This window comes from Heteronotia binoei, chromosome 5 (assembly GCF_032191835.1).
Source record: "Heteronotia binoei isolate CCM8104 ecotype False Entrance Well chromosome 5, APGP_CSIRO_Hbin_v1, whole genome shotgun sequence".
Classification (NCBI taxonomy): Eukaryota; Metazoa; Chordata; class Lepidosauria; order Squamata; family Gekkonidae; genus Heteronotia; species Heteronotia binoei.
In genome coordinates this window covers 165,725,180-165,749,382 of record NC_083227.1, presented here as the reverse complement: position 1 = coordinate 165,749,382, position 24,203 = coordinate 165,725,180, and the positions used below count along the sequence as shown (strand labels likewise).

Below are 24,203 nucleotides of genomic sequence, written 5' to 3'. Positions count from 1 at the left end.
AGTCATATTGCCAAAAGGGGAGGCCACAATTAGACTTTTGCTGTTGCACTGGCTGTGGAGGCTGCTACAACAGAAAATCTTTTTACTTAGTTCTTCTACAAATATTTAAATCATTCCTATAGATCATTGGCATTCCCTTACTATACACCAAAGCAAGCATGTTCTGTGGATTTGCACTGGTTTACTTTGGCTTTTTCTACACTAATAGTCTGATCCTCTCTTACTCTGCACTCAAAAGTGACCTTCAAGAATAATAGAGTTGGAAGGGACCTCCAGGGTCATCTAGTCCAACCCCCTGCACAATGCAGGATACTCACAAATACCTCCCCCTAAATTCACAGGATCTTCATTGCTGTCAGATGGCCATCTTGCCTCTGTTTAAAAACCTCCAAGGAAGGAGAGCCCACCACCTTCCAAGGAAGCCTGTTCCACTGAGGAATCGCTCTAACTGTCAGGAAGTTTTTCCTAGTGTTGAGCTGGAAACTCTTTTGATTTAATTTCAGCTCACTGGTTTTGGTCCTACCTTCTGGTGCCACAGAAAACAATTCCACACCATCCTCTATATGACAGCCCTTCAAGTACTTGAAGATGGTGATCATATCACCTCTCAGCCACTTCCTCTCCAGGCTAAACATCCCCAGTTCTTTCAATCTTTCTTCATAGGACTTGGTCTCCAGACCCCTCACCATCTTCGTTGCCCTCCTCTGGACCCATTCCAGCTTGTCTATATCCTTCTTAAAATGTGATGCCCAAAACTGAACTCAATACTCCAGGTGAGGTCTTACCAGAGCAGAGTAAAGCGATACCATCACTTCACGTGATCTGGGCACTATACTTCTGTTGATACAGCCCAAAACTGCATTGGCCTTTTTAGCCACCACATCACACTGTTGACTCATGTTCAGCGTATGATCTTCTAAGACCCCTAGATCCTTTTCACACATACTACCGCTAAGACAAGTCTCCCCCATCCTATAACCATGCATTGGATTTTTCCTACCGAAATGCAAAACTTTACATTTAGCTCAGTTTTCCAGCCTGTCATGGTCATCCTGATCTTGTGTTTTAGTCTTTTTCACTTCTTCCAATGTCTTAGCCCTTGTCTGGATCTGCTTTGCTCCTGGTTTTTGGGCTGACATCACTGCCTTCCCATTGTAAATATAGGCTTTAAAGTTGACCTCACCAAATCACTTTTTAACAGCACAGTCTTATAGAATGGAGCATGCCCTTTCAAATGAACCCAAAATCACCATTCTCCGAAGCTCCAAAGCCGAGATATTAATTTTTTAAGTTTTTGACCTTCTTTCAATGGTCACCGATGTTTCTCTATGATTGTAGTCCTAGAGAAGGCTAGGTTTACAGTTTTCCCTTCTTTTAATGGCTGCTTGCTTCCTTTCTTGCCATGAAGTCTCATTCTCTATGGTTAAGAAGTCTCATGATACTCCTATGACGCCACTTCCTGTGACATCTTGTTGATCTGCAGTTCTGTTCTGTTTCGGAAGGGGTTGCCCAACCGCAGGTATGCAAAACAATTTTCTGTTTCTTTTTAAACCTTATTCTCTAATTTGGGACTAAGAGAACCACATCACACTGCTGACTCATGTTCAGCGTATGATCCTCTAAGACCCCTAGATCCTTTTCGCACATACCACCGATAAGACAAGTCTCCCCCACCCTATAACTATGCATTGGATTTTTCCTACCAAAATGCAGAACTTTACATTTAGCCCAGTTTTACAGCCTGTCAAGGTCATCCTGTATCCTGTTTCTGTCTTCTACTGTATTTGCAACCCCTCCCAATTTAGTATCATCTGCAAATTTAACAAGCATTCCCACCATTCCTTCATCCAAATCGTTTATAAAGATGCTGAACAAAACAGGTCCCAGAACAGATCCTTGAGGAACTCCACTTGTCACTCCTCTCCAAGAGGATGAGGAACCATTCACAAGCACTCTTTGGGTGCGATCTGTCAACCAGTTACAGATCCACCTAACGGTAACAGGATCCAAACCACATTTTACCAACTTGTGCACAACGATTGTATGTGGAACCTTATCAGATGTCTTACTATAATCAAGATAAACTATGTCTACAGCATTCCCCTGATCCAGCAAGGTAGTCACTTTCCCAAAAAAAGAGATCAGGTTAGTCTGACATGACTTGTTCTTGAGAAATCCATGCTGGCTCTTAGTAATCACAGTCATCCTTTCTTAATATTCCAGGACTGACTGTTTGATGATTTGTTCTAAAACTTTTCTAGGTATAGATGTCAAGCTGATGAGTTGGTAGTTACTCAGATGCTTCTTTTTCCCCTTCTTGAAGATGGGGACAACATTTGCCTGCCTCCAATCTTCCGGCACCTATCTTGTTCTCCAAAAATTCTCAAAAATAATAGGCAGAGGCTCAGAAATTACATCTGCAAGCTCTTTTAGAACCCTTGGATGCAGTTCATCTGGCCTTGAGAACTTAGTTTCATTTAAAGAAACAAGGTGTTTATGTACTACTCCTATGCTGATCCTAGGTTGGAACTTCATACCCTCATTATGTGTTCTGTTTTTGCCATGTTGAACACCGTTTCCCTCAGAAGAGAAGACTGAGGAAAAGTAGGAATTGAGCAGTTCCGTCCTCTCTTCATTACCTGTTACAATTTCACTTCCCTGCCCTCACAATGGGCCTACCATGTTCTTGCTCTTTTTCGTACCCTGAACATAAGAAAAGGACCCTTTCTTGTTGTTTTTAGCATCTTTGGTCAGTTTAAGCTCATACTGAGCTTTAGCTTTCCTAACTTTTTCTCTACAAGCACTGGTGATTTGTTTATATTCATCCTTGGTTATAAGGCCCTCCTTCCAATTCCTAAAGGAGTCTTTTTTATTTCTCAAGTCTTTAGAGAGCTATTTATGGAGCCAACTCGGCTTCTTTAGGCTTTTTCCATTTTTTCTTTTCATAGGAATTGTCTGCAATTGCGCTTTCTGTATTTAGCTTTTAAGAAACTCCCACCCCTCCTGAACCCCCTTCTTCCTAAGTATTTCTGACCATCGGATTTTACCCAGCATAGTTCTAAGTTTATCGAAGTTTGCCTTTCTGAAGTCCAACCTATAAGTCTTCCCTAAGACTGTAAATTCCAAAATCACATAGTCACTACTGCCCAGGGTGCCCACTATTTCCACATCTTCAATCAATTCTTCCTTGTTGGTGAGAATCAAATCCAAAATAGCAGATCCCCTTGTTTCCTTCTTCACTTTCTGGGAAATGGAAGTTGTCAGCAAGACAAGTCAGAAATCTATTTGACCTTTCATTTTTAGCAGAGTTGGACTTCCAACAGATGTCCAGATAATTGAAATCTTCCACGATCAATGTATCCCTTCTCTCGGAGAACTTTGCAATCTGTTGTAGGACTATCTCATCCAAATCCTCTGCCTGGCTTGGTGGTCTACAATAATATCACTGTTATTTCTTACTCCTTTTATTTTTACCCAGAGACTCTCAGCTGAGCTGCCATGCTCAGATTCATGTATTTCCTCACAAGTATATACCACGTTCACATATAGTGCTACACCTCCGCCCATTCTCATTTGTCTGTCCCTTTTAAATAAGTAGTATCCCTGAATCCTAATATTCCAGTTGTGAGTGTCATCCCACCAAGTTTCAGTAAGGCCTATTATGTCACAGTCTCCTTCCTGTATTAGAACTTCCAGTCCCTCCTGTTTGTTTCCCATACTCTGTGCATTAGTGTAGAGACATTGAAATCCATCTTTTATGCATCCCAAGGGTTTAGTTTCTATACATACCTGCAAGTTAACATTACCTATTGTATGCACCATTCTCTGCAAATCAATAGTGTTCTTATCCTGTTTCTGGCATCATACGAGGCTTTGAATTATTGTCTTGCTCCCCCATCCAATTTAGTTTAAAGCCCTCCTTATTAGGTTAGCAAGGCTGTTATCAAATACCCTTTCCCCTACTGCCGATAGAAGGTGCAAACCATCTCCTGATGGAAGACCACCATTTCGAAAGCGTAAGTCATGGTCCAGAAATCTGAATCTTTCCTGACAACACCATCGACTTAGCCAGTAATTTATTTGAAATATTCTTCTTTCTCTTCCTAAGCCACGGCCTTCAACAGGAAGAACTGACGAGAACACAACCTGTGCACCCAGCTCCTTCACCTTCTGACCCAGAGCCACATAGTCTTTTCTAATTCGTTCACGGCTATGATGGGCAGTATCATTCGTCCGCACGTGGATCAGCAAAAAAGAATAGTAATCCGTGGGTTTGATAAGTCTTCCAATCCTTTTTACATTCACGGCTATGATGGGCAGTATCATTCGTTCGCACGTGGATCAGCAAAAAAGAATAGTAATCCGTGGGTTTGATAAGTCTTCCAATCCTTTTTACATTCACGGCTATGATGGGCAGTATCATTCGTTCGCACGTGGATCAGCAAAAAAGAACAGTAATCCGTGGGTTTGTTAAGTCTTCCAATCCTTTCTACATTACATATTGTCTTCAATTCTCTCTTGCCTTGCAGTTTCTTATTTATTTATTTATTGTTAATTTGTATTCTGCCCTTTCCCGCAAGCAGGCTCAGGGTGGATCATAACAGGAGTTAAAACAATTAAAAACTACAAGCTAAAACCATAAAATACAATAAAACAAATAACACATATATCAAAGGTGACGGTCCCCATTGGGCAAATTCTTTATATCAGTACAGCAGTAGGCCCAGAGATGAAGTAGTAAATTAAGATAAAATAATACAGCATCATGACAGGCAGCCCATAACCTTGAACAATCTGGGCAAGGGAGTGCATATAGAGGTTAAACATCATGGGTGAGAGAACAGCTCCCTGAGGCATGCCACATTCAAGGGGATGCTGCAAGGAGGTCTACTCGCCAAGTGCCACCCTTTGCCCCCGACCACTGTAGGAGGACAACCACTGTAAGGCAACCCCCTGAACTCCAATGTCAGCAAGGTGGTGGGTCATTAGATCATAATTGACCATGTCAAACACTGCTGATAGGTCTAGAAGCAACAGCAGCACTGACCCACCTTGATCCAAATTCCTTCTGAGGTCATCTGTGAGAGTGACCAGAACAGTCTCCATCCCACGACCAGGGTGAACGCCAGACTGGAATGGGTCAAGGGCAGATGTATCCTCCAGGAAAGCTTGCAACTGCTCCACCACCACTTTCTCAATCACCTTACCCAGAAACAGAAGATTTGAAACTGGGCAATAATTGGCTAGGACCAATGGGTCCAAAGATGGCTTTTTAAAAGGTGGACGAACCACTGTCTCCTTAAGCCTGGTTGGGAACATGCTTGATGACAGGGAAAGATTGACAATATCAGCCAAAGGGCCTAGGATACTATCACAACCTGCTTTTACAAGCCACGATGAGCATGGATCTAAAGGTGATAGGCTTTTCTGCAGCCAAGATCATGTCCACATCTTCCACAGAAAGTTGGTTGAAGTGGTCCAAAATAGGGCCAGAAGACGGATGACGGATATCCAGTTCCTGTAATATATCAATTGTGGCTGGAAGATCTTGGTGGAGAGTCAAACCTATCTGCAAAGTAAGTCACAAAGTAGTTATCTTAGCAGCTTGCTAATGTGGTAACCAAGGTTGTGGGCTGGAGGAGAGCAGAGGAAGAATTAGATAGTGCACCTGGAATGCCGTAGTAGGGGGAGGGGGTTTAGGATTGCCCACCAGAAGTGCCCGCCGCTTTTTGCTGTGCTTTGCTTGAATTGATAACGGTCTACTGAGGGTATATATGATGTGCCTCTGAGCTGTGATGCTAGTTTCAGCAAACCGTTGTATTGCCTTATGATGCTTGGAATAAACATCTGAGTTAATCACCTGTGTGTTCCTTGACTCTGGGGTCTGACAATAACCCGCCAGGGGCCACTGGATCCTGTAGAGCTCCCTGAAGTCATTCAGGGTCCAGTTGGCTCTGCGGGAGAGAATAAATTTGCTCACTGCCTAAATAGGAGGAGGGCTGCAGGTCCAGTTGGACTTTCAGGGTATAATGATCCGACCATAGAACTGGAACAACAGCTATCAGATCCAATGTTATCCCAGCCCCCAAAACCAAGTCCAGTGTGTGACCAGCCTGGTGAGTGGGGGCTGATACAATCTGGATGAGTCCCAGTGTCTTCATGGATGACACTAGATTCTGGGCCTGCAAGGACACTGCACCGTCAACATGGACATTGAAATCCCTCAGCACTAGCAGCCTGGGGAAGTCCAATGCCCAGGCCAATACTGTCTCCAGCAGGGCAGGTAGGCTATCTGGGTGTGTGTTAGACAGTCAGTACACTAACCAGATAGTCAAACTCTCCTTGCCTCCCACACAAGGCCTACACATTCAATGCCAGCTATGTTTGGGGCAGGGAGTGCCCTGAAACAAAAAGAGTAATGAATGAGCACTGCAACACCCCGTCCTCCGCCCAGTCATCTGAGATTGATGGAGGACTGAGAACCCAGGTGGGGTAAGCTGGTTCAGGGCAACAGTTTCACTCTCATGCACCCAGGTCTCAGTCACACATGCCAGATCTATCTGTTGCTCTACGAAATAATCGCGGAGAGTATAGGTCTTATTATGGATACATCTGGCATTAGTCAACACCAATGTCAGAGCTGGGTAAGAATTCCTAGCCCCACAGCCAACGTGCCAAGGGATGGGATGTAGGTGGGAAGAGGTCCGAGCATTCCCGTATCTCTGACCTCTTCCAAAATCTTGAAACCTAGTCCCACCACCATACCTCTCCCGCCACCATATGACCGGAATCCCTGACATGGCCTTCCTCGCACAATGCTATTGGGCCAGATGGTCCAACTAGCATGTGCCCACATTACAATAAACAGCCCTATATTAAATCTACCTCCCTATCCTAGAACTACGCCCACTAACAATTAATTTATCATCTAATCTAATAAATTTTCCAGAATTGGTCCCTACCACTAAATACAATAAGAATTTTCTCTATAATTACCAATTAATTCTGATATAAATATCCCACCCCAATCACAAACCTTAAATCAATCAGCAATTAATTAAATCCAATATCCAATATTTCAGTGGCTATTATAAGGTCTCAATTTCAGTCTAATACTTCAATGGACAATATAATCAACACTTGTTTCATCAAATTACACTTCTACACTTGTTTCGTCAAATGAGTGCCACCTCTACCTCCACCCTGCTGTTGGCCCACTGTTCTCAAAACCTGTTTTGGCCTGAACCTTTTCCCAGATCCAGATCAAGTTTCAACCTCCTCCCCAAAGCTATTGCCAGTGCACTGATTCTGGAAGTTTCTAGGTGACTAATTAGCCACTGAATGAATAAAAACCTGCAGCAATTCCTGCCAAATGCTTTCCATTTCATTTCATTTTATTTAATTTATATCCCGCCCTACCCCACTGAGGCGGGCGCAGGGCGGCTCACAACCGAGGCGGGCTCAGGGCGGCTCCCTTTCCTTCCTCCAGCCTCTTAGTGCCAACACACCCACCCTTTCAAAGGAATAACCAGCATTGCGATCGAGAGGTGAGGGGGGAATAGAAATACAGGTGGAAAGAAGGACAGTCTGGAAGACAGCCCTAAAAGTTTACAAAGATAATTAAATTTCCAGTCACTTTCTTCCTTATGTTTTCTGTTAATGATGAACAGCATTGTCCCTCTTCCCCTTTATAATCTGATCCGTGCCTGTTGTCGCAAATGGAGTTGGGAGGACATGAGGGAGGATAAAGAGAACTATGGGGAGGGACGGTGGCTCAGTGATAGAGCATCTGCTAGGGAAGCAGAAGGTCCCAGGTTCAATCCCTGGCATCTCCAAAAAAGGGTCCAGGCAAGTAGGTGTGAAAAACCTCAGCATGAGACCCTGGAGAGCCGCTGCCAGTCTGAGAAGACAATACTGACTTTGATGGACCAAAGGTCTGATTCAGTATAAGGCAGCTTCATATGTTCATATGATGTTCCTCCGTAGTCTGGTTCACTCAGCCTCTAAGGTAGAAATGAGCCCTGCCTTCCCTCTCGCAGCTTCCACACGTAATAGGTAAACTCCCTCTGCCTCAGTTCAGAAAAGGAGTTTGGACTCCCCTTTGAGTTCCCAATTCCAATCAGCTCCAATGCAAATACAGAAGTAAAACTCCACAAAAGGTGCAAAGCAAATTTTTAAAAGCAGAATCAATGATGTGGGTCTAGATGACGTGGATCTGTAGCAGGTGGATTAAGTGTTCAAAACATCTGGATCAAATCTGAGTGTAGAAAGGGCCTTTCTTATACTATTCTGATGGCATAAGGATCAGATTGATGCTTTGCACAATAATCCCGACACAGGGTTAGATAAAAACAACAGGTGGACCTGCAAAGACATGCAGGAACATCTCATTTTCCCCTCCTCCGTTTTTCTCTTTTCGTTTCATGAAAGCCCCCATTGCCTGTCCCCTTCTTCTGCTTCCTTCTCTCTTTCCCACCCATCTGCCAACCTACTTTTATCTGCCCCAATCTTCAGCTTCACCTTCTTCCCTCCCCTGGCAGCTTCTCCTTGGGGAAACTATGGCCCAGTTTTGTGGTGTAACCTGGTGGACTCAGTTGTGCAGTGGGGAACCTGCAAGGACTTTTGGGAAGCACCTCAGTTGCCCCTTTACTCCCCTCCTTACACTATTTCCTTTTTTCTTCATCTTGGCAACCCCCATATCTTTGCTTTTCCTTTCTTTCTTCTCTTCTTTCCACCCACAAGCACCCTACCTATTACCTGCCCCCCATCATCAGCTATCTTTACCTATCTCCTCTCCTTTATTTTAGTCTCACAGCAACCCTGGGAGATAGCATAGGCTGAAAACGTCGCCCAGCAAGTGTGGGGATTTAAACTTGGATCTCCCAGATCCTATTCTGAAACTCTAGCCACCGGACCTCATTGGCTTTAATGGGGTGGCTGCTGTTGAACAGCTGAGCCTTGGTGAGTCATGCAAGGTGTGTGGTAGCAATTTGCTGCTGAGTTTGGTTTTGATGATTCCTCCTTCAAAGACAAAAGAAGCCCAGAAAGAATCCTTTTTCCTTTTTGACAGAAACTATAGCTTGAAGGCTAGTATTACTATTGTGGCTACCTAGAACCCTCACAAACAGCCACTGAAAAGGCATTTGTTTCTTAAAACTACAGTCACTGCTTTTCGTATTTGGGAAAGGGTAATCCCCTAAAAAAAAAAAAAAAAAGATTTCAGATTTCTCTGAAAACCTGGGGCTTTCCTGAGGTTTGTAAAATACCTTTCTTGTCTGTTCATGGCTCCAGTTTCCAGATTTTAGTATCCACTAATGGGACCATGCTAAAGATTACATATACTGACAAGGGGGACCTGCAAGAAACTTGTGGGTGCAACTATCCCATTTTCCTCACTTTTGCTTCCTTCCCTCCCCCACTATTTCTCTCAAGCTCTTCTCTCCCTCCTGCCACCCCTTTTCTTACTTTCTGTCTCCTCCATGTCTGTTGCTTCCTCTCTTTCTGTCCCATCACTCTTTCTGCCTCCTCATCTCAACATTCTCTTTGTTTCTGCTCCCCACCCCATTACTGCCTCTTTCTGCCCATAACTCTCCCTGCATCCGATTGCCACAAGATGTCCCAAATACAGAGAACAGTTCCTCTTAGGGTTATCAGATCCAGGTTGGGAAATTCCTGGAGATTTGGGGCTGAAACCTTGGGACAGTGACGTTAGGGGAGGAAAGCAGCCTCAGCATAGTATAATGCCGAAGACTCTACCCTCCAAAGCAGTCATTTTCTCCAATGGAACTGATCTCTGAAGCCTTGGGATCAAATGTAATTTTGGGAGAGCTCCAGTCCCAACTTGGAGATTAGCAACCCTGATTCCTTGGATGAAATGACTTTGGAGGTTAGCAACCCTAATTCTCTTGGAGGGAATGACTTTGAGGAATGGAGTCTATGGCATTATACCCTGGAGAGCCAGTCTGGTGTAGTGGTTAAGTGTACGGACTCTTATCTGCGAGAACCGGGTTTGATTCCCCACTCCTCCACTTGCACCTGCTGGCATGGCCTTGGGTCAGCCATAGCTCTGGCAGAGGTTGTCCTTGAAAGGGCAGCTGCTGTGAGAGCCCTCTCCAGCCCCACCCACCTCATAGGGTGTCTCTTGTGGGGGAGGAAGGTAAAGGAGATTGTGAGTCACTCTGAGACTCTTCGGAGTGGATGGCGGGATATAAATCCAATATCTTCATCTACCTCACAGGGTGTCTGTTGTGGGGGAGGAAGGTAAAGGAGATTGTGAGCCGCTCTGAGTCTCTTCGGAGTGGAGGGCGGGATATAAATCCAATATCTTCATCTACCTCACAGGGTGTCTGTTGTGGGGGAGGAAGGTAAAGGAGATTGTGAGCCGCTCTGAGACTCTTCGGAGTGGAGGGCGGGATATAAATCCAATATCTTCTTCTTCTTCTGAGGTCCCTTCCCTCCTCAAACTGCACCTTCTCCCCCTCCCCCCCATATTTCCAGGAATTTCCTAACCTGGAGCTGGCAACCGTCTCCTTCCCACCCATCAGTCAATCCACCTTTATCTGCCCCTCCATCTTAAGGGAAAACTGTGGCCGAATTTTGTGGTGACACAGTTCCCTGTCTCATTCTTTCCTCAGCCATTCACCAACCTTCATTTTATATGCCTCCCATCTTCAGCTATATTTATTGTTTGTTTGCTTCATTTATAGCCTGCCTTTCTCCACAGTGGGGACCACAGCAGCATAATTATTCTCCTCTACTCCATTTTATCTACAAAACAACTCCCTGAATAGGGTTGCCATGTTCCATCATCATGCTGGTGGGGAAATTGGGGAGGCATTCCAGGAGTTGGTGGGGATGTCGTGCAATGTTCATGTCACCCAGAAGTGATGTAGGCACACTTGTAATGTTGGGGGCCACACTCTAGTTTTTGGGCAACACTCTATGGTAAAATTGCCTCAAACCATGGAGTTTTGCACAAAAACCAGAATGTCAACCTCCAATGTCACCAATGTGGACACATCACTACTGGGTGATGTCAGTGCATCACACATGATGTCGCTGTTTGGGAGGGGTGGGGAAAATTTCCTCCTGCTGGCCAGCTGGCCTCTAGCAGGAAGGAGCCCGCAGAAGTGGGGGATCCCCTGCCCTCACCTGGGGGATGGTAACCCTACCTGTGAGGAAGAAATTAATTAGGCTAAAAGTACGCAACTGGTCCAAAATCACCCAAGGAGCTTCTCTGCAGCAAGACAGACATGGAGGTGCTTGGCCCCCTTCCAGTCTGTGTCCCATCCCAACGGTGACAGGTAGTGGGGTCCGGTTGAATTACTCGCCTCCGTCATTGGTGTTATGCAATGTCAGGTCCATAAATAATAAGATCTCAGTCCTTTAGGATTTCCTGCTCGAGCAGGATGTGGACCTGTCTTGCGGGACTGAGACCTGGGTGTGAGACGGGGAGACTGTAGCTCTCTCCCAAATGTAGCTCTTGCCCCAAAGAAGGCCAAACCTTCGGGAATTGGAGATTGGCTGTGAGGCTTTTGCGAACTTCTTTACAGATAAGATCTCGTTGCTCTGCCATGACTTCCCTGCCACGCCGGAAACAGTATGTGAACTCGAGGCCCCGTGCCTGTCTTCTAGACCAGTTTTGGATCACTTTGAAACACTCAGCCTGTGCAACCAACAACCTGTGATTTGGACCCTTGCCCCTCCTGGCTAATCAAAGCTTGCCAGAGGGAGCTTAGATATCCTATACGGGATATCGTAAATAGATCCCTCTCTGAAGGGCTTTTTCCAACACCTCTTAAAGAGGCTGTGGTCCTCCCTCTCTTGAAAAAACCCACATTAGACCCGGCCGAATTGGCACTCTACTGGTTGGTCTCAAATTTACCCTCTTTGGGTAAAATTGAGAGGGCAGTAGCGCACAGCTACGGAGTTTTCTGGATGACACTTCCATCCTAGACCCCCACCAGGCCGGCTTCTGCCCAGGTCATGGGATGGAGACAGTACTGGTCGTCCTGGGCGATGACCTCCAGTGGCATCTGGACCGAGGTGGCTCAGCGGTACTGATGTTGTTAGACCTATCAGGCGCGTTCAATATGGTCGAGCAACAGTTGCTGACCTACTGCCTCACTGACACAGGGATTCGGGGGCTGGCCTTGCAATGGTTTCCTCTTTCCTTGATGGTCGGGGACAAAGGATGGTGATTGGGGGAGAGTCGTCCCGGAGGTACGTGCTTAATTGTGGGGTGCCTCAGGGGGCGGGGCTCTCCCCGTTGTTGTTCAACATTTACATGCGCCCCCCTTGCTCAGATTGCCCAGAGGTACGGTTTGGGTTGCCACCAGTATGCTGATGACACCCAGCTCTATCTGCTGATGGACAGCCAGCCTGGCTCGTGTCCCAGAAAATCTGGACCTGGCGTTGCAAGCTGTGGCAGGATGGCTTAGGCTGAGTCGTTTGAAGCTGAATCCAATAAAGACAGAGGTCCTTTGCCTGAGTCACGGCGGTCTGGACAGGGAAATCCCCTTATCAGCATTTGACGGTGTGCCATTGACAATGGCACACAAGGTCAGAAGCTTGGGGGTGCTGCTGGAGCCTGCCTTGACAATGGAGGCCCAGATAGCAGCCACTGCTAAATCCGCATTTTTCTATCTTAGGCAGGTGAGGCAGCTGGTCCCCTTCCTTAAACACGGCGACCTGGCAACAGCGAGCCATGCAACCGTCACCTCGAGATTGGACTACTGTAATGCCCTCTACTTGGGTCTGCCCCTGTCTCGAATCCGGAAACTACAGCTAGTGCAGAATGCGGTGGCCAGCTGCTATTGGGGCTTCCAGGTAAGAGCACATACAGCCTGGGACTGCGGGAACTGCACTGGCTGGCAATAGTATATTGGATTCGCTACAAGGTGCTGGTTATTGCCTTTAAAGCCCTGTATGGCCTAGGACCTGCCTACCTAGGGACCGTCTCTCCCCACACATTCCCCAGAGGATACTTAGATGTGGATTTCAAATCTATCCAGCAATTCCTGGGGCTGAAGGAGGCCAAATTAAAGACCACTAGAGAAAGGGTCTTCTCGATTGTAGCCCCCCTACTGGTGGAAAACTACCAGAGGAAGTGAGGGCCTTGCGGGACCTTGCCCAGTTCCACAAGGTCTGTAAGACCACTCTCTTCTGGTTGGCTTTCAACTGATGCTGAGCCTTGTATCATACGGAAATTGCAGGAAATACTGTCGCCATTGAAATTATATAACATCAAAGAAACTAGCATCAATTATTCTGACTGTTTTAATTATTGAATGTGCAATTTTATAATATGTATGGATTTTAATTGTCCGTTGTGGTTTTATACTGTGAGCCACCCTGAGCCTGCTTCGGCAGGGAGGGCGGGATATAAATCGAATCGAATAAAAAATAAATAAGAACTTATTTGAACCTGGGTCTCCAAGATCCTACTCTGGAGCTGCAAGAGCTATACGATACTGGCTTTCATAGGGTTTGCAGCTGCTGAACAGCAGCAAGCAGGCAGTTCTAGTTGAGTCATGAAAAATGGGTATTGTCAAGTCACCCAGAGTTTGCTTCCAAGGCTAGGGTTGTTAACCTCTAGGTGAGAGCTGGAGATCTCCCAGAATTACAACTGAACTCCAGACAACAGAGATCTGTCCTTCTGGGATAAATGGCTGCTCTGGAGGGTGGACTCTACGGCATTATATCCAGCTAGCGATGCCAGCCTCCCTGTAGGACATATGAACATATGCAGCTGCCTTATACCGAATCAGACCCTTGGTCCATCAAAGTCAGTATTGTCTTCTCAGACTGGCAGCGGCTCTCCAGGGTCTCAAGCTGAGGTTTTTCACACCTATTTGCCTGGACCCCTTTTTTGGAGATGCCAGGGATTGAGCTTGGGACCTTCTGCTTCCGAAGCAGATGCTCTACCACTGAGCCACCGTCCCTCCCCAACCTGGGTGATACCCCACTTTTCATCTTAAGACTACAGAGATAAATTTCTCTGTGAAAAAAAAATGGCTGTTTTGGAGGGTGGCTTTTATGGCATTGTATCCCGAGGTCCCTGTACCCCCCAGGCTCCATCCCCAGATCTTCAGGAGTTTCCCAACCTGGATCTGGCAACCCTACCTACCATCTCCCACAAATGGCTGGGGGGACCTGGCAACTCTATATTCAGCTCTCTCCTGTTCCTCCTTGTCGTGCCCTCCTCAGACTTCACCGCAAAATCTCCAAGAATTTCCCAATCTGGAGCTGGCAACCCCAGTCAGGCCTGGCCCAAATGAGTCTTTCTTCAAAGGCCAAAATAGGTCTGGAAAGGGCCCTGATCCCTCCCCCTGCCTTTTACTGCCTGGAATACTGCGGCTACCTAGCAACAGCCACTGAGGGAATCATTGCAAACCTGAGGCCTTTTCAGGTTTGTAGAAATATAGGTCTTGCCTATTCACAGCTCCAGTAACCAGATTTAAGTATCCCAAAAAAAAAGCCAACTTTATTATTAGAATATAACACAAGTTGGGGACCCACAAAGACTTGTGGAGGGGCATCGCTTCCTCTCTCCCACTATTTCTTCTTTACCTTCCCTCTAAGCCCTTGCTTTCTGATTTCCCCTATGGAGAGAAGAACTAATGCCTTTGCTGAATGAATGCTTTACAATGCAGTAGGAAGAATACTTTTTACAATATGCATAAGAGTGTAACATGCTCTTTCTCATAGAATGTTTTAACAGTAGAGATGATGAAAAAGCTAGAGCAGAACTGTGTATTACGCCACTTTAGAGCATTGATCAGGAGACAAAACTATTAAGTCCTAACATGTTTTCCTTGTCCTGTAATCGAGGTTTTTCAAGGGAAGTGTAGCTTGGAAGTCTCAGCCAGACTTAAGTAGAACTGAGGCTCTTACTTCAAATAATGACAGTTCACAGCACCCCCTGCTAGTTTGTGTGACTGGACAGTTTGAGGGGTTGCTATAGAGCATACAGCTCTGAGACTCACGTGCATTTTGTGTATGCCTTGTCGGTGGAAACTGAAATGAATACAAGAATAAATACAAATCCTAAAAGCATTATTAAAAGGCACACTTTTAAAATACAAAAACAAAATCCCCAAACTGAGCATATGAATGAAACACTCATTACAGGAGCATTTCTAAAGCTAAACAAGCATATAGTAGGCTCAGGAAACAGAGTTTTTATTTATTCTTTTATTTCAGATCCCCTGATGCAGCGTATGCAAAATGTGTAGGGGTCTCAGATCCTAATGAAACTAGGATTGCCAGGTCTTACCTCTGTTTCAGTGGGAGGCTTGTGGGGGGGGGCAGTCTGGGGCTGGGCATGAACATCATATGACATCCCTGATGCAATGATGTTACCTGGAAGTGACATCATCATGTTGGGGATGTTGCGTGGGGGATGTTCTGGTATTTGGGCAAATCTCTTTGGTTGTTTTGCCCTCAAAACTATAGAGTTTGTCCAAATAGTAGAGTCCCCACCCCTATGACATCATCATGGCATCCCTGGTTAAGGAAGGGCTTCCCCTACTAGCCAGCTAATCTGCAGTGAAGCCCCTGTAACTGGGAGATTCCCCATCCCAACCTGGGGGCTGGCAAGCCTAATGAAAACTGATTTTCCCACTACACCAATTGGTTTTTGCTCTGTGCTTGTGCAGCCCTCCTTTTCTTGCTTGCTGGGGTTGCTACAAAGCAACTGATGGCAGGAGTTTGGAGGCAGAGTTACAACTATAAATCCTGGAGTCAGAAACCAGCATGACGATAGAAAATTGGAAAATGAATATATTTTATCGTGACGGTAAAGACATTACTAATTCTGCTTGTAAGCGTACTATGCATTTATATATTATAGTCCTAACCGCACAGATAAAATTACAACTAAAGTGGTCTGCCAAAATAGCTGTCCATCTCTTTTCTTTATTGGACTGATAGCCGCTCAAGCGGGAGACAACAAGAAACACACAGGAGAAAGGGATAAATGCGCACTGCCCCAGAATTGCAGCTACAGTTCTCCTCCCCCGTCTGTCTGTCTGTCTGTCTCTCTCTCACACACACCCACACCCATACACACACACGGGTCTGTGGGTGCTTTTAAATGAAATAAAAGACATTGGAATATATGATCATGGATCTCTTGTGTTACGTCTTCAGACACTCCAAAATGCTTTTGACTGACCTCAGGAGCTTTTATTGAAATAAACAATATGTGTAGTGCTGGCCTTAGGGTGCATGGTGCCCCAGGCAGGCTACTTGCCTGCCACCCCCCTCCGCCACCGCCCCCTGCCCGCTTACCACAGTGCTTCAACGCGACATTATGCTCCACTGCCCCCCCCCCTGGTGCGATCAGAGGAGCATCGCCACGAGGCTCGGTCCTACCCACTTTGCAAGGGCCTGGGCTTCTTCTAAGTTGTTTGAAGAGCATGCTGGAGGAGGCTTCTCCCCTCTCACTTCCGGAAATGGAACAGAGGGAGGAGCGAAACTCCTCCAGCGTGCTCTTCAAACAACTTAGAAGAAGCCCGGGCCCTCGCAAAGTGGGTAGGGCTGAGCTTCATCACTCCTCTGATCGTGTGGGCAGGAGTGGTGGTAGAGTCAGGGGGTGTGGCCTAATATGCAAATGAGTTCCTGCTGGGCTTTTTCTATGAAAAAGCTCTGTGTAAAACAATGGTGGCATCAGGGGTGTGGCATAATATGCAAATGAGTTCCCGTTGAACCTTTTCTATGAAAAAAGCCCTGCCCAAGTATCAACAGCTCTGCTGCACAGAAGCATATGCAGTCAGCCTGAAATTCCCACAACACAGTGGGTGCAATCCCAAGCAAGTTTACTGAAATCAGTGGGATTTAGTTCTGAGTAAACATGCTAGAGTTAGGCTGTATAGCTAATATTTTTCATAAGCCTGTCAGTTTTTGAATACACTTTGTTTATTCATTCATTCTTGCAAGGTCACTAACAAAAAACAGCATTGTACTTCAACTAAAATCAGTAAATACCAGTAAATAGAATTTTCTTTATGGCGATGCATACAGGTTCTATATAGACTGCTTTTAAAATATGAACAAAAGCACAATAAGGGAAGTATGACAGTGGTGCCAACTGTCTAACTCTGCATGGTTCGATTTAACTTATTTAGCTTACAACCAGGAGATGATTTAGAATATTGTATACCATTAGTATGTGAACTCAGAGCAAAGGGCAGGGTATATATCCAATCTCTTCTCTTCTTCTATAATAAGCTGTTGGCAATAGTGGAGAAATGAAAAAAAAATCTAGGCCTGAGCTGTATGAACCAGCTTTATTTTGGATCACAATTCTTTAATTTCTATACGTTATACTTCCTGAAAGCGTAGGTATGAAATTTGCATTTTCCCCCTCAAATATACGTAGCAAAAATTCTTCCATGTTTTACTTTTGTATAATGTTACAAAATATCTAATGTATTTCAGTGAAATGGAAATGATTATTTTCGTCCAGGTTCATGGGCATCTTTGCAAGTTCTGCCATAAAAGTTTCATACAGCTCTCCAGCTTTTCGTATTTTAGCCATCATTTTGGATTGTTCTGCTAAGGAACAGTTTAAAGACCCATTAAAAGAGGAAAATAAAGTTTCAAAGAAAAAGAAAGTGTTTAAAAAATGGAAGATGGCTGAGTGACCAGAAGGCTTTTTCAGATGATTTTTTGGTGCAGTGAGTGTGCAATTGTTACTCAAAATCCAGGCACCTTCAGTGCATGTTAGTTCCCACCCCAGCTCACATGAAAGTATTGTGTCAAAAGTAAAAGTTAGTTTTTCTTCCAGCTAGTGCATTCATTTGTAAGTGAAAATGCACCCAAAAAAATCTAATTGCAAAAAAGGCAGGAGACTCAGTAGGAAGTGACCCCCCCCCCCCTTGCTCCATCTTTGACCAAATCGTTTAGTTTATTGTCATTTGTGGGGAGTCCCTGAACAGATCATAAACAAGGGGGAATGAATACTAGCAAAATCAACCCCTGCCTCAAAGCCCCAAATTTTGTCTTACTTTTTTTTAAAAAGTGTTTTAATTTCTTTTCTTTCTTTGAGGACTTCAGTTATCAATTCCCCGGAATAGATTCCTACCACTCTTAATTTACACAATTATCTCCTCTTTCCAAAGCAAAAAGCCTATCGTTAGTCTAGGGCTGGATGAAGACTAGCCCAGAGAATGAAAGCTACTTTTCAAAAAAGTCATCTGGAAAGGCTCTGTGTTTCAAGCCAATGTAGACTCACAGGATCTCTGAACGGGAGTTACGTGCTAACATTTTAACAATACAACTGAAATATGCCCCATTTCAATTTACCTTATTAATATCCATTCGTAACTTCTCGTTGTTTGCACTGGCAGCTTTTTCAGCTGCTTTCTTCTGACGCTGCGGCCCCCTGCCAAAGAATATGTAGTTGACCAAGGCATATTCCAGTAGAGCCATGAAGACGAAGACAAAGCATCCCATTAGATACATGTCAATAGCTTTCACATAGGGAATTTTAGGCAGTGTCTCTCGTAGATGGGTGTTGATGGTTGTCATTGTGAGAACAGTTGTGATCCCTGGGAAAAGCCAACAACATACTCTAATTTAAAACACGCATTCTATTAAAAAGGCATCAATATATATGCCGTCATGCTGAAAGGCGAGCACTACCTCAGGAGAGCCAGTTTGGTGTAGTGGTTAAGTGTGCGGACTCTTATCTGGGAGAACAGGGTTTGATTCCCCACTCCTCCACTTGCACCTGCTAGCATGGCCTTGGGTCAGCCATAGCTCTGGCAGAGGTTGTCCTTGAAAGGGCAGCTGCTGTGAGAGCCCTCTCCAGCCCCACCCACCTCACAGGGTGTCTGTTGTGGGGGAGGAAGGTAAAGGAGATTGTGAGCCGCTCTGAGACTCTTCGGAGTGGAGGGCGGGATATAAATCCAATATCTTCATCTACCTCACAGGGTGTCTGTTGTGGGGGAGGAAGGGAAAGGAGATTGTGAGCCGCTCTGAGACTCTTTGGAGTGGAGGGCGGGAAATAAATCCAATATCTTCATCTACCTCACAGGGTGTCTGTTGTGGGGGAGGAAGGGAAAGGAGATTGTGAGCCGCTCTGAGACTCTTCGGAGTGGAGGGCGGGATATAAATCCAATATCATCTTCTTTTCTTCTACTCCCAATGCAGAAATATTATTTATTAAATTGGAAGAAGAAATAGTGTCCATACATTTTCTGGATCTTTTTGTTACAGCAATTCTGAGAAAATGTAAAATACTACTAATGACAACTTTTTTTCAAGCGTTCCATATTTCTAGACTCAGTATATGATATGATCTACCTTAAGTAGCACCATTGTTCTTATCTGATTGTTTTATTGCTTTAATATTGTTTGTTTAACTGTCCATTTTATGCTGTTAGCCGCCTTGAGTCTGTATGGAATGGGCGGGATATAAATATAATGTAAATAAATAAATAAAATACCACAACTTTGGGACATGTTCTTAGATCTCAGAGCCCTCTTGAGGTATAGAAAGAAGAAGAAGAAGATGATATTGGATATCTCCACTCCGAAGAGTCTCAGAGCGGCTCACAATCTCCTTTCCCTTCCTCCCCCACAACAGACACCCTGTGAGGTAGATGAAGATATTGGATTTATATCCCGCCCTCCACTCCGAAGAGTCTCAGAGCGGCTCACAATCTCCTTTCCCTTCCTCCCCCACAACAGACACCCTGTGAGGTAGATGAAGATATTGGATTTATATCCTGCCTTCCACTCCGAAGAGTCTCAGAGCGGCTCACAATCTCCTTTCCCTTCCTCCCCCACAACAGACACCCTGTGAGGTAGATGAAGATATTGGATTTATATCCCGCCCTCCACTCCGAAGAGTCTCAGAGCGGCTCACAATCTCCTTTACCTTCCTCCCCCACAACAGTCACCCTGTGAGGTGGGTGGGGCTGAAGAGGGCTCTCACAGCAGCTGCCCTTTCAAGGACAACCTCTGCCAGAGCTATGGCTGACCCAAGGCCATGCCAGCAGGTGCAAGTGGAGGAGTGGGGAATCAAACCCGGTTCTCCCAGATAAGAGTCCGCACACTTAACCACTACACCAAAGGAAGGGAATGTACAATATAAACTCCTACAATCCTGGGCTCATCACAGTACGGGAGCCAGGACATCGACTGAGTCAAGAGAGTTGTCTATCTTGACAGCTGGACTTCAAAATCAGGCCACTGATATCAGGAATAGCAGATCTATTTATTTAGTATATTTTTATAATGCTTGAACAGATTTAAGAACGTGAACAAGACTGTGTGGTTGAAGGCCCTGGAATTCCTTGTCTACGTAGCTCTTATGAGCAGAGAAAACAGTATTTGAACCTTTATTGTGTAAACAAGCCACTTGAGTGACGAGTGTGTTCTCAGGATTAAAGGTACTAATTATTTTGCTTGCACTATTTGAAATGACAGAACAGTGTCTAAAGTCCTGTTACAAGTTTATCTAATTTATACCTAAGAAGAAAAGACAATAATGTAGTCTAACACTTTGGGCTTGTGGTTGGAACTCTGTGACTGGCAAACTAAATGAATGTTTGCTCTCATTAGATAAAACACAGAGCAATAAATATAAGAATCACATGTGTTACCAGAACTAATTTCAGTTGCAGTGATTATACAGCTAGCTCATTTAGAGCTGAATTGTAATGATTCAAATGCTGCATTTTAAATGCAACTTAATGAGTATGCAAAAAAAACCAGAAAGCCACCACCAAACCTCATGTGTTGCTGGAAATATTTTTAATCCTTAAAAAAAAAAAGGGCTAAATTTACTTAACTGCAAATACTGTATTTAAACTGGTCTGTTAGAATGTGTCCCCAGTATGGTAATCCTGAGAGATAATAAATAGAGCAAAAATATCTACCTAAAGCCACTCTTGCTGCTGAAGCATCATAGTTAATCCAGAATGAAACCCACGAGAGAATTGTGATCAGAATGGAAGGCATGTAGGTCTGCAGAATGAAGTAGCCAATGTTTCTCTTAAGCTTAAAGCTCAGCGAAAGCCTTGGGTAGGAACCTAAAATGAAAAGGAACATTTTAAAGTCCTGCAACCTTGCTAAATTATTGCTGACTTTTATGGTAGCAAAGTCAACCCCATCACCAATGAAACAAGTAAGAACCAGTTTCAAACCTGCTCAAAATCATCAAAGGACAATTGCCATTTTGCTAGCATATATATATATATATATATATATATATATATATATATATATATACACATACATGTGTGTATAAAACTAAGCTGCCCAGTGGTTCCAAAATATCTTCCCAGTTTATAACATCTTGTAAATTCCACTGCTTACTGCAACTGAAAATACCCAGACTGAAAATTAATTCACAAGATGCCTACATAATGCTAATCACTAAAGAGATTCCTATGAATTCTAAACCTTGTCGTAAATAGCAAGCAACACGCTGAGATGTTTTGCTAGGATTATGTTCCTTTATTGTGGGCTCCTTGGTAATTACACTCTGGTCAGTTAACTGACACCATGGGCCCCCAAGAGATAGGTTACCTCTGGGCTCCCTGTAGTGACACTTTGTAGAAAACCACTGTAATTTGAGGAGTTAGTGGTGACCCACAGTTTCTCCATCTGCCCCTGAGGGTTGGACCTGCAAAGATTACTGGTGTGAAAAATGTTCTCGCTTAAAAACATAGGTTTTCCCCCTTACTATTCACTTATCTCTGTTATTACACTTTAGGAGTGGGTTGCTTATACGTTAAGTTGACGCTTGTGCTATTGGAATGTAGGGAGCGTAGGCATTTGCCACCCCACACAATTCATTGGTTGCCCTTGGGATATATTATTCCTTTCCAACGTCAATTATGGGATAAACACACATGCATGCAGGCAGATGAAAATCATGTGATTCTAAAACAGTATGTAAGTTCCTGGTAAGCACCCTATTATAGAACTATGGCTCCGGCTGGACCACAGAGAAGTGTTAAGCACATAGGCCAGTTCTAGGCGTTCACCCGCTGTCGTGCTTTGGGGTTTCCAATCAACTGAAGGGGCTCAGGGACACATTTCCTTTATGTCTGTTAATTTATTTTCTGCACGTTACCAGAGACATTTCCATAATAGTCTGTTTTCCTTCACCGCTTGTGTGCTTATTGAGCCTGAATCCGTCAGCAGAAAGAACCTGTTGCACCTTCGCAATACATCCCCCTTAGGTCCATCCCAAGCATCACAGGAAAACAACGTACATGTCAAGAGAAATGCTGATTGCCACTTTGGGATCAGGAAACGATTTTTCTCCAGGCTATTTTGGGGTCAGGGAACAACTTTTCTCCAGGGATCCTGAAGGTTTTTTGTCATCTTCTTGGCATGGAACAGGGGTCACTGAGGTGGTATGGGGGAGATATTTGTGGATTTCCTGCATTGTGCGGGGATTGGATTAGATAACCCTGGAGATCCCTTCCGATTCTATGGTTCTATGACCCTCAGGATGAGTACAGTTCTGGCATTTTGTTCCCATAGTTTCGTGGTTGCCCTGAGTATAAAAGAGGGACCTCCAACACAATTACGATAATTCGACTTCTAAGGCACTGTTCTTTGCTGTCTAAGGAAACCCTTGAGAGCACAGCTGTTCTAACAAACGAGTGACACAAGAAAGAAATAATCACAATCAGACTCAATCAATCTGAAAGCTTATTTCCTCACTATCAGTCGCAGAAATTAATCTTTTTGTTTCAGATTTATTGTTTGGCAAAAATAAAAATAGCTCATTGGACTCAGATTGGAAATCTGTGTAGCAGAGAGGAAAAGGAGATAATTTCCATTCCACAGGGCATCATCAAGCACCTGAAAGGGTGTATGTTTCGTGGATGCAACTGATCGTTTTTGTCCTGAACTGAATCGCTGCAGTGCACAGGAAATAGACTGGTAGCTCAGACTTAACACCAATGTTATTTTTTTTTTTTAATAAAGTGTTCCACTGGTCAAATCCAAAGGTATTTGTACCCTCAGTATAATCACCACTGCATATTTAGTTTGGGAAAGAAATTATAACGCACTTATGAACTCAGTCACCTCGTGGGGCAGACTAGCCACCGTCTTGCCCTCTTTATTGCTGCCACCACCTCGGGCAAAATCCAGCCTGTAAAATCTACGGAGGTGTTACGGTAGCACGCCAAGTAGCCAAAGCAGACTGGCAAAGACTTGTGCAAACCCTCTCCAAATGAAACAACTTAATTTCTACAGGGCACAAACTGAAGGTACCAGAAGAACAGACCTAAAATGCACCATGCAAAATAAACAAAAGGAAAGTTACTATGTTCCTACAATCCATGGTGTATCCGGCCTTCGTCAGTTACACAAGGTCCCCTTTAGTGCATCTGCAGTCTTCCTTAGCATCATACCCTTTTGTTATCCTTCATGGCAAAACATTATTCCCCCGTTGTCCTTCATTGTTAGCTCCCCTTATACACTCTAAAACAGTGATGGCCAAACTTGTTCAATATGAGCCACGCAGAATAAACGCCAGCTGTTTCAGAGCCAGAAGACATGGACATCAGATGTTTGAGAGGTGTAAGACATGAATGTCAGGTGTTTGAGAGCTGCAAGGAAGGGAGGGAGGGAGGGAGGAAGATAGATGGAGGAGGGAGAGGTAAAAAGAAAGCAACTTTAAAAGCATTCTCCAAACCGTTGGCGGGGTTGGCTTGGAGAAGTGATTTAAAGAGACAAATAGCTTTTCCGAGCCAGCTGATGGGGTGGGTGGGGGGGAGCTTTAAGAGCATGTGTGAAAAAGCCACAAGTGGATCCCAAACAGCAGTTTGACCTCCTTTGCTGTAAAATGAGTGAACAAAGACAAAGGAACAGCTCCCTTTTTCAGCCCCTGTTCGTGTGTGCTACACAGACCTTAGCCAATCTAGATGTCAGGTCCTGGGCTCAAGCCGGTGAAAACCCAAACCCTCCAATCAAGGGGCATTAACACATCAAAAGACAGCATGTTTTTCTAGCATGTTAGCTGGAAAGGAGGCTCTCTGTTCAGTGGAGAGCATGTTCCCTACATCCTCCCAGTCACAGAGATGCCATCCCGTTCCATCACCATAACTGTCACAGAATTCCCTGCCTCCCTTGCCTCTCAACCATCACAATTTATTTAGCAATTTTGAGATTATCTGATTGTTTAAATATTCCTTAAGATCCTGAACTATTTATAGACAGCTTTT

General features: G+C 44.5%; 1 protein-coding gene across 4 annotated transcripts in view; it reads right to left on the bottom strand.

The window, feature by feature from the left end:
• The window catches only part of GABRB2 (gamma-aminobutyric acid type A receptor subunit beta2), a 286,449-nt gene that overhangs the window by 22,456 nt on the left and 239,790 nt on the right, over positions 1 to 24,203 (bottom strand). For all 4 annotated transcript variants that reach the window (XM_060240635.1, XM_060240636.1, XM_060240637.1 and 1 more), the window contains exons 8-9: positions 20,892 to 21,044; positions 18,310 to 18,554 (exon numbers count right to left, since the gene is read on the bottom strand). In XM_060240635.1, coding sequence (XP_060096618.1) covers positions 18,310 to 18,554; positions 20,892 to 21,044 — 398 coding nt within the window. The remainder of the gene's footprint in view (positions 1 to 18,309; positions 18,555 to 20,891; positions 21,045 to 24,203) is intronic.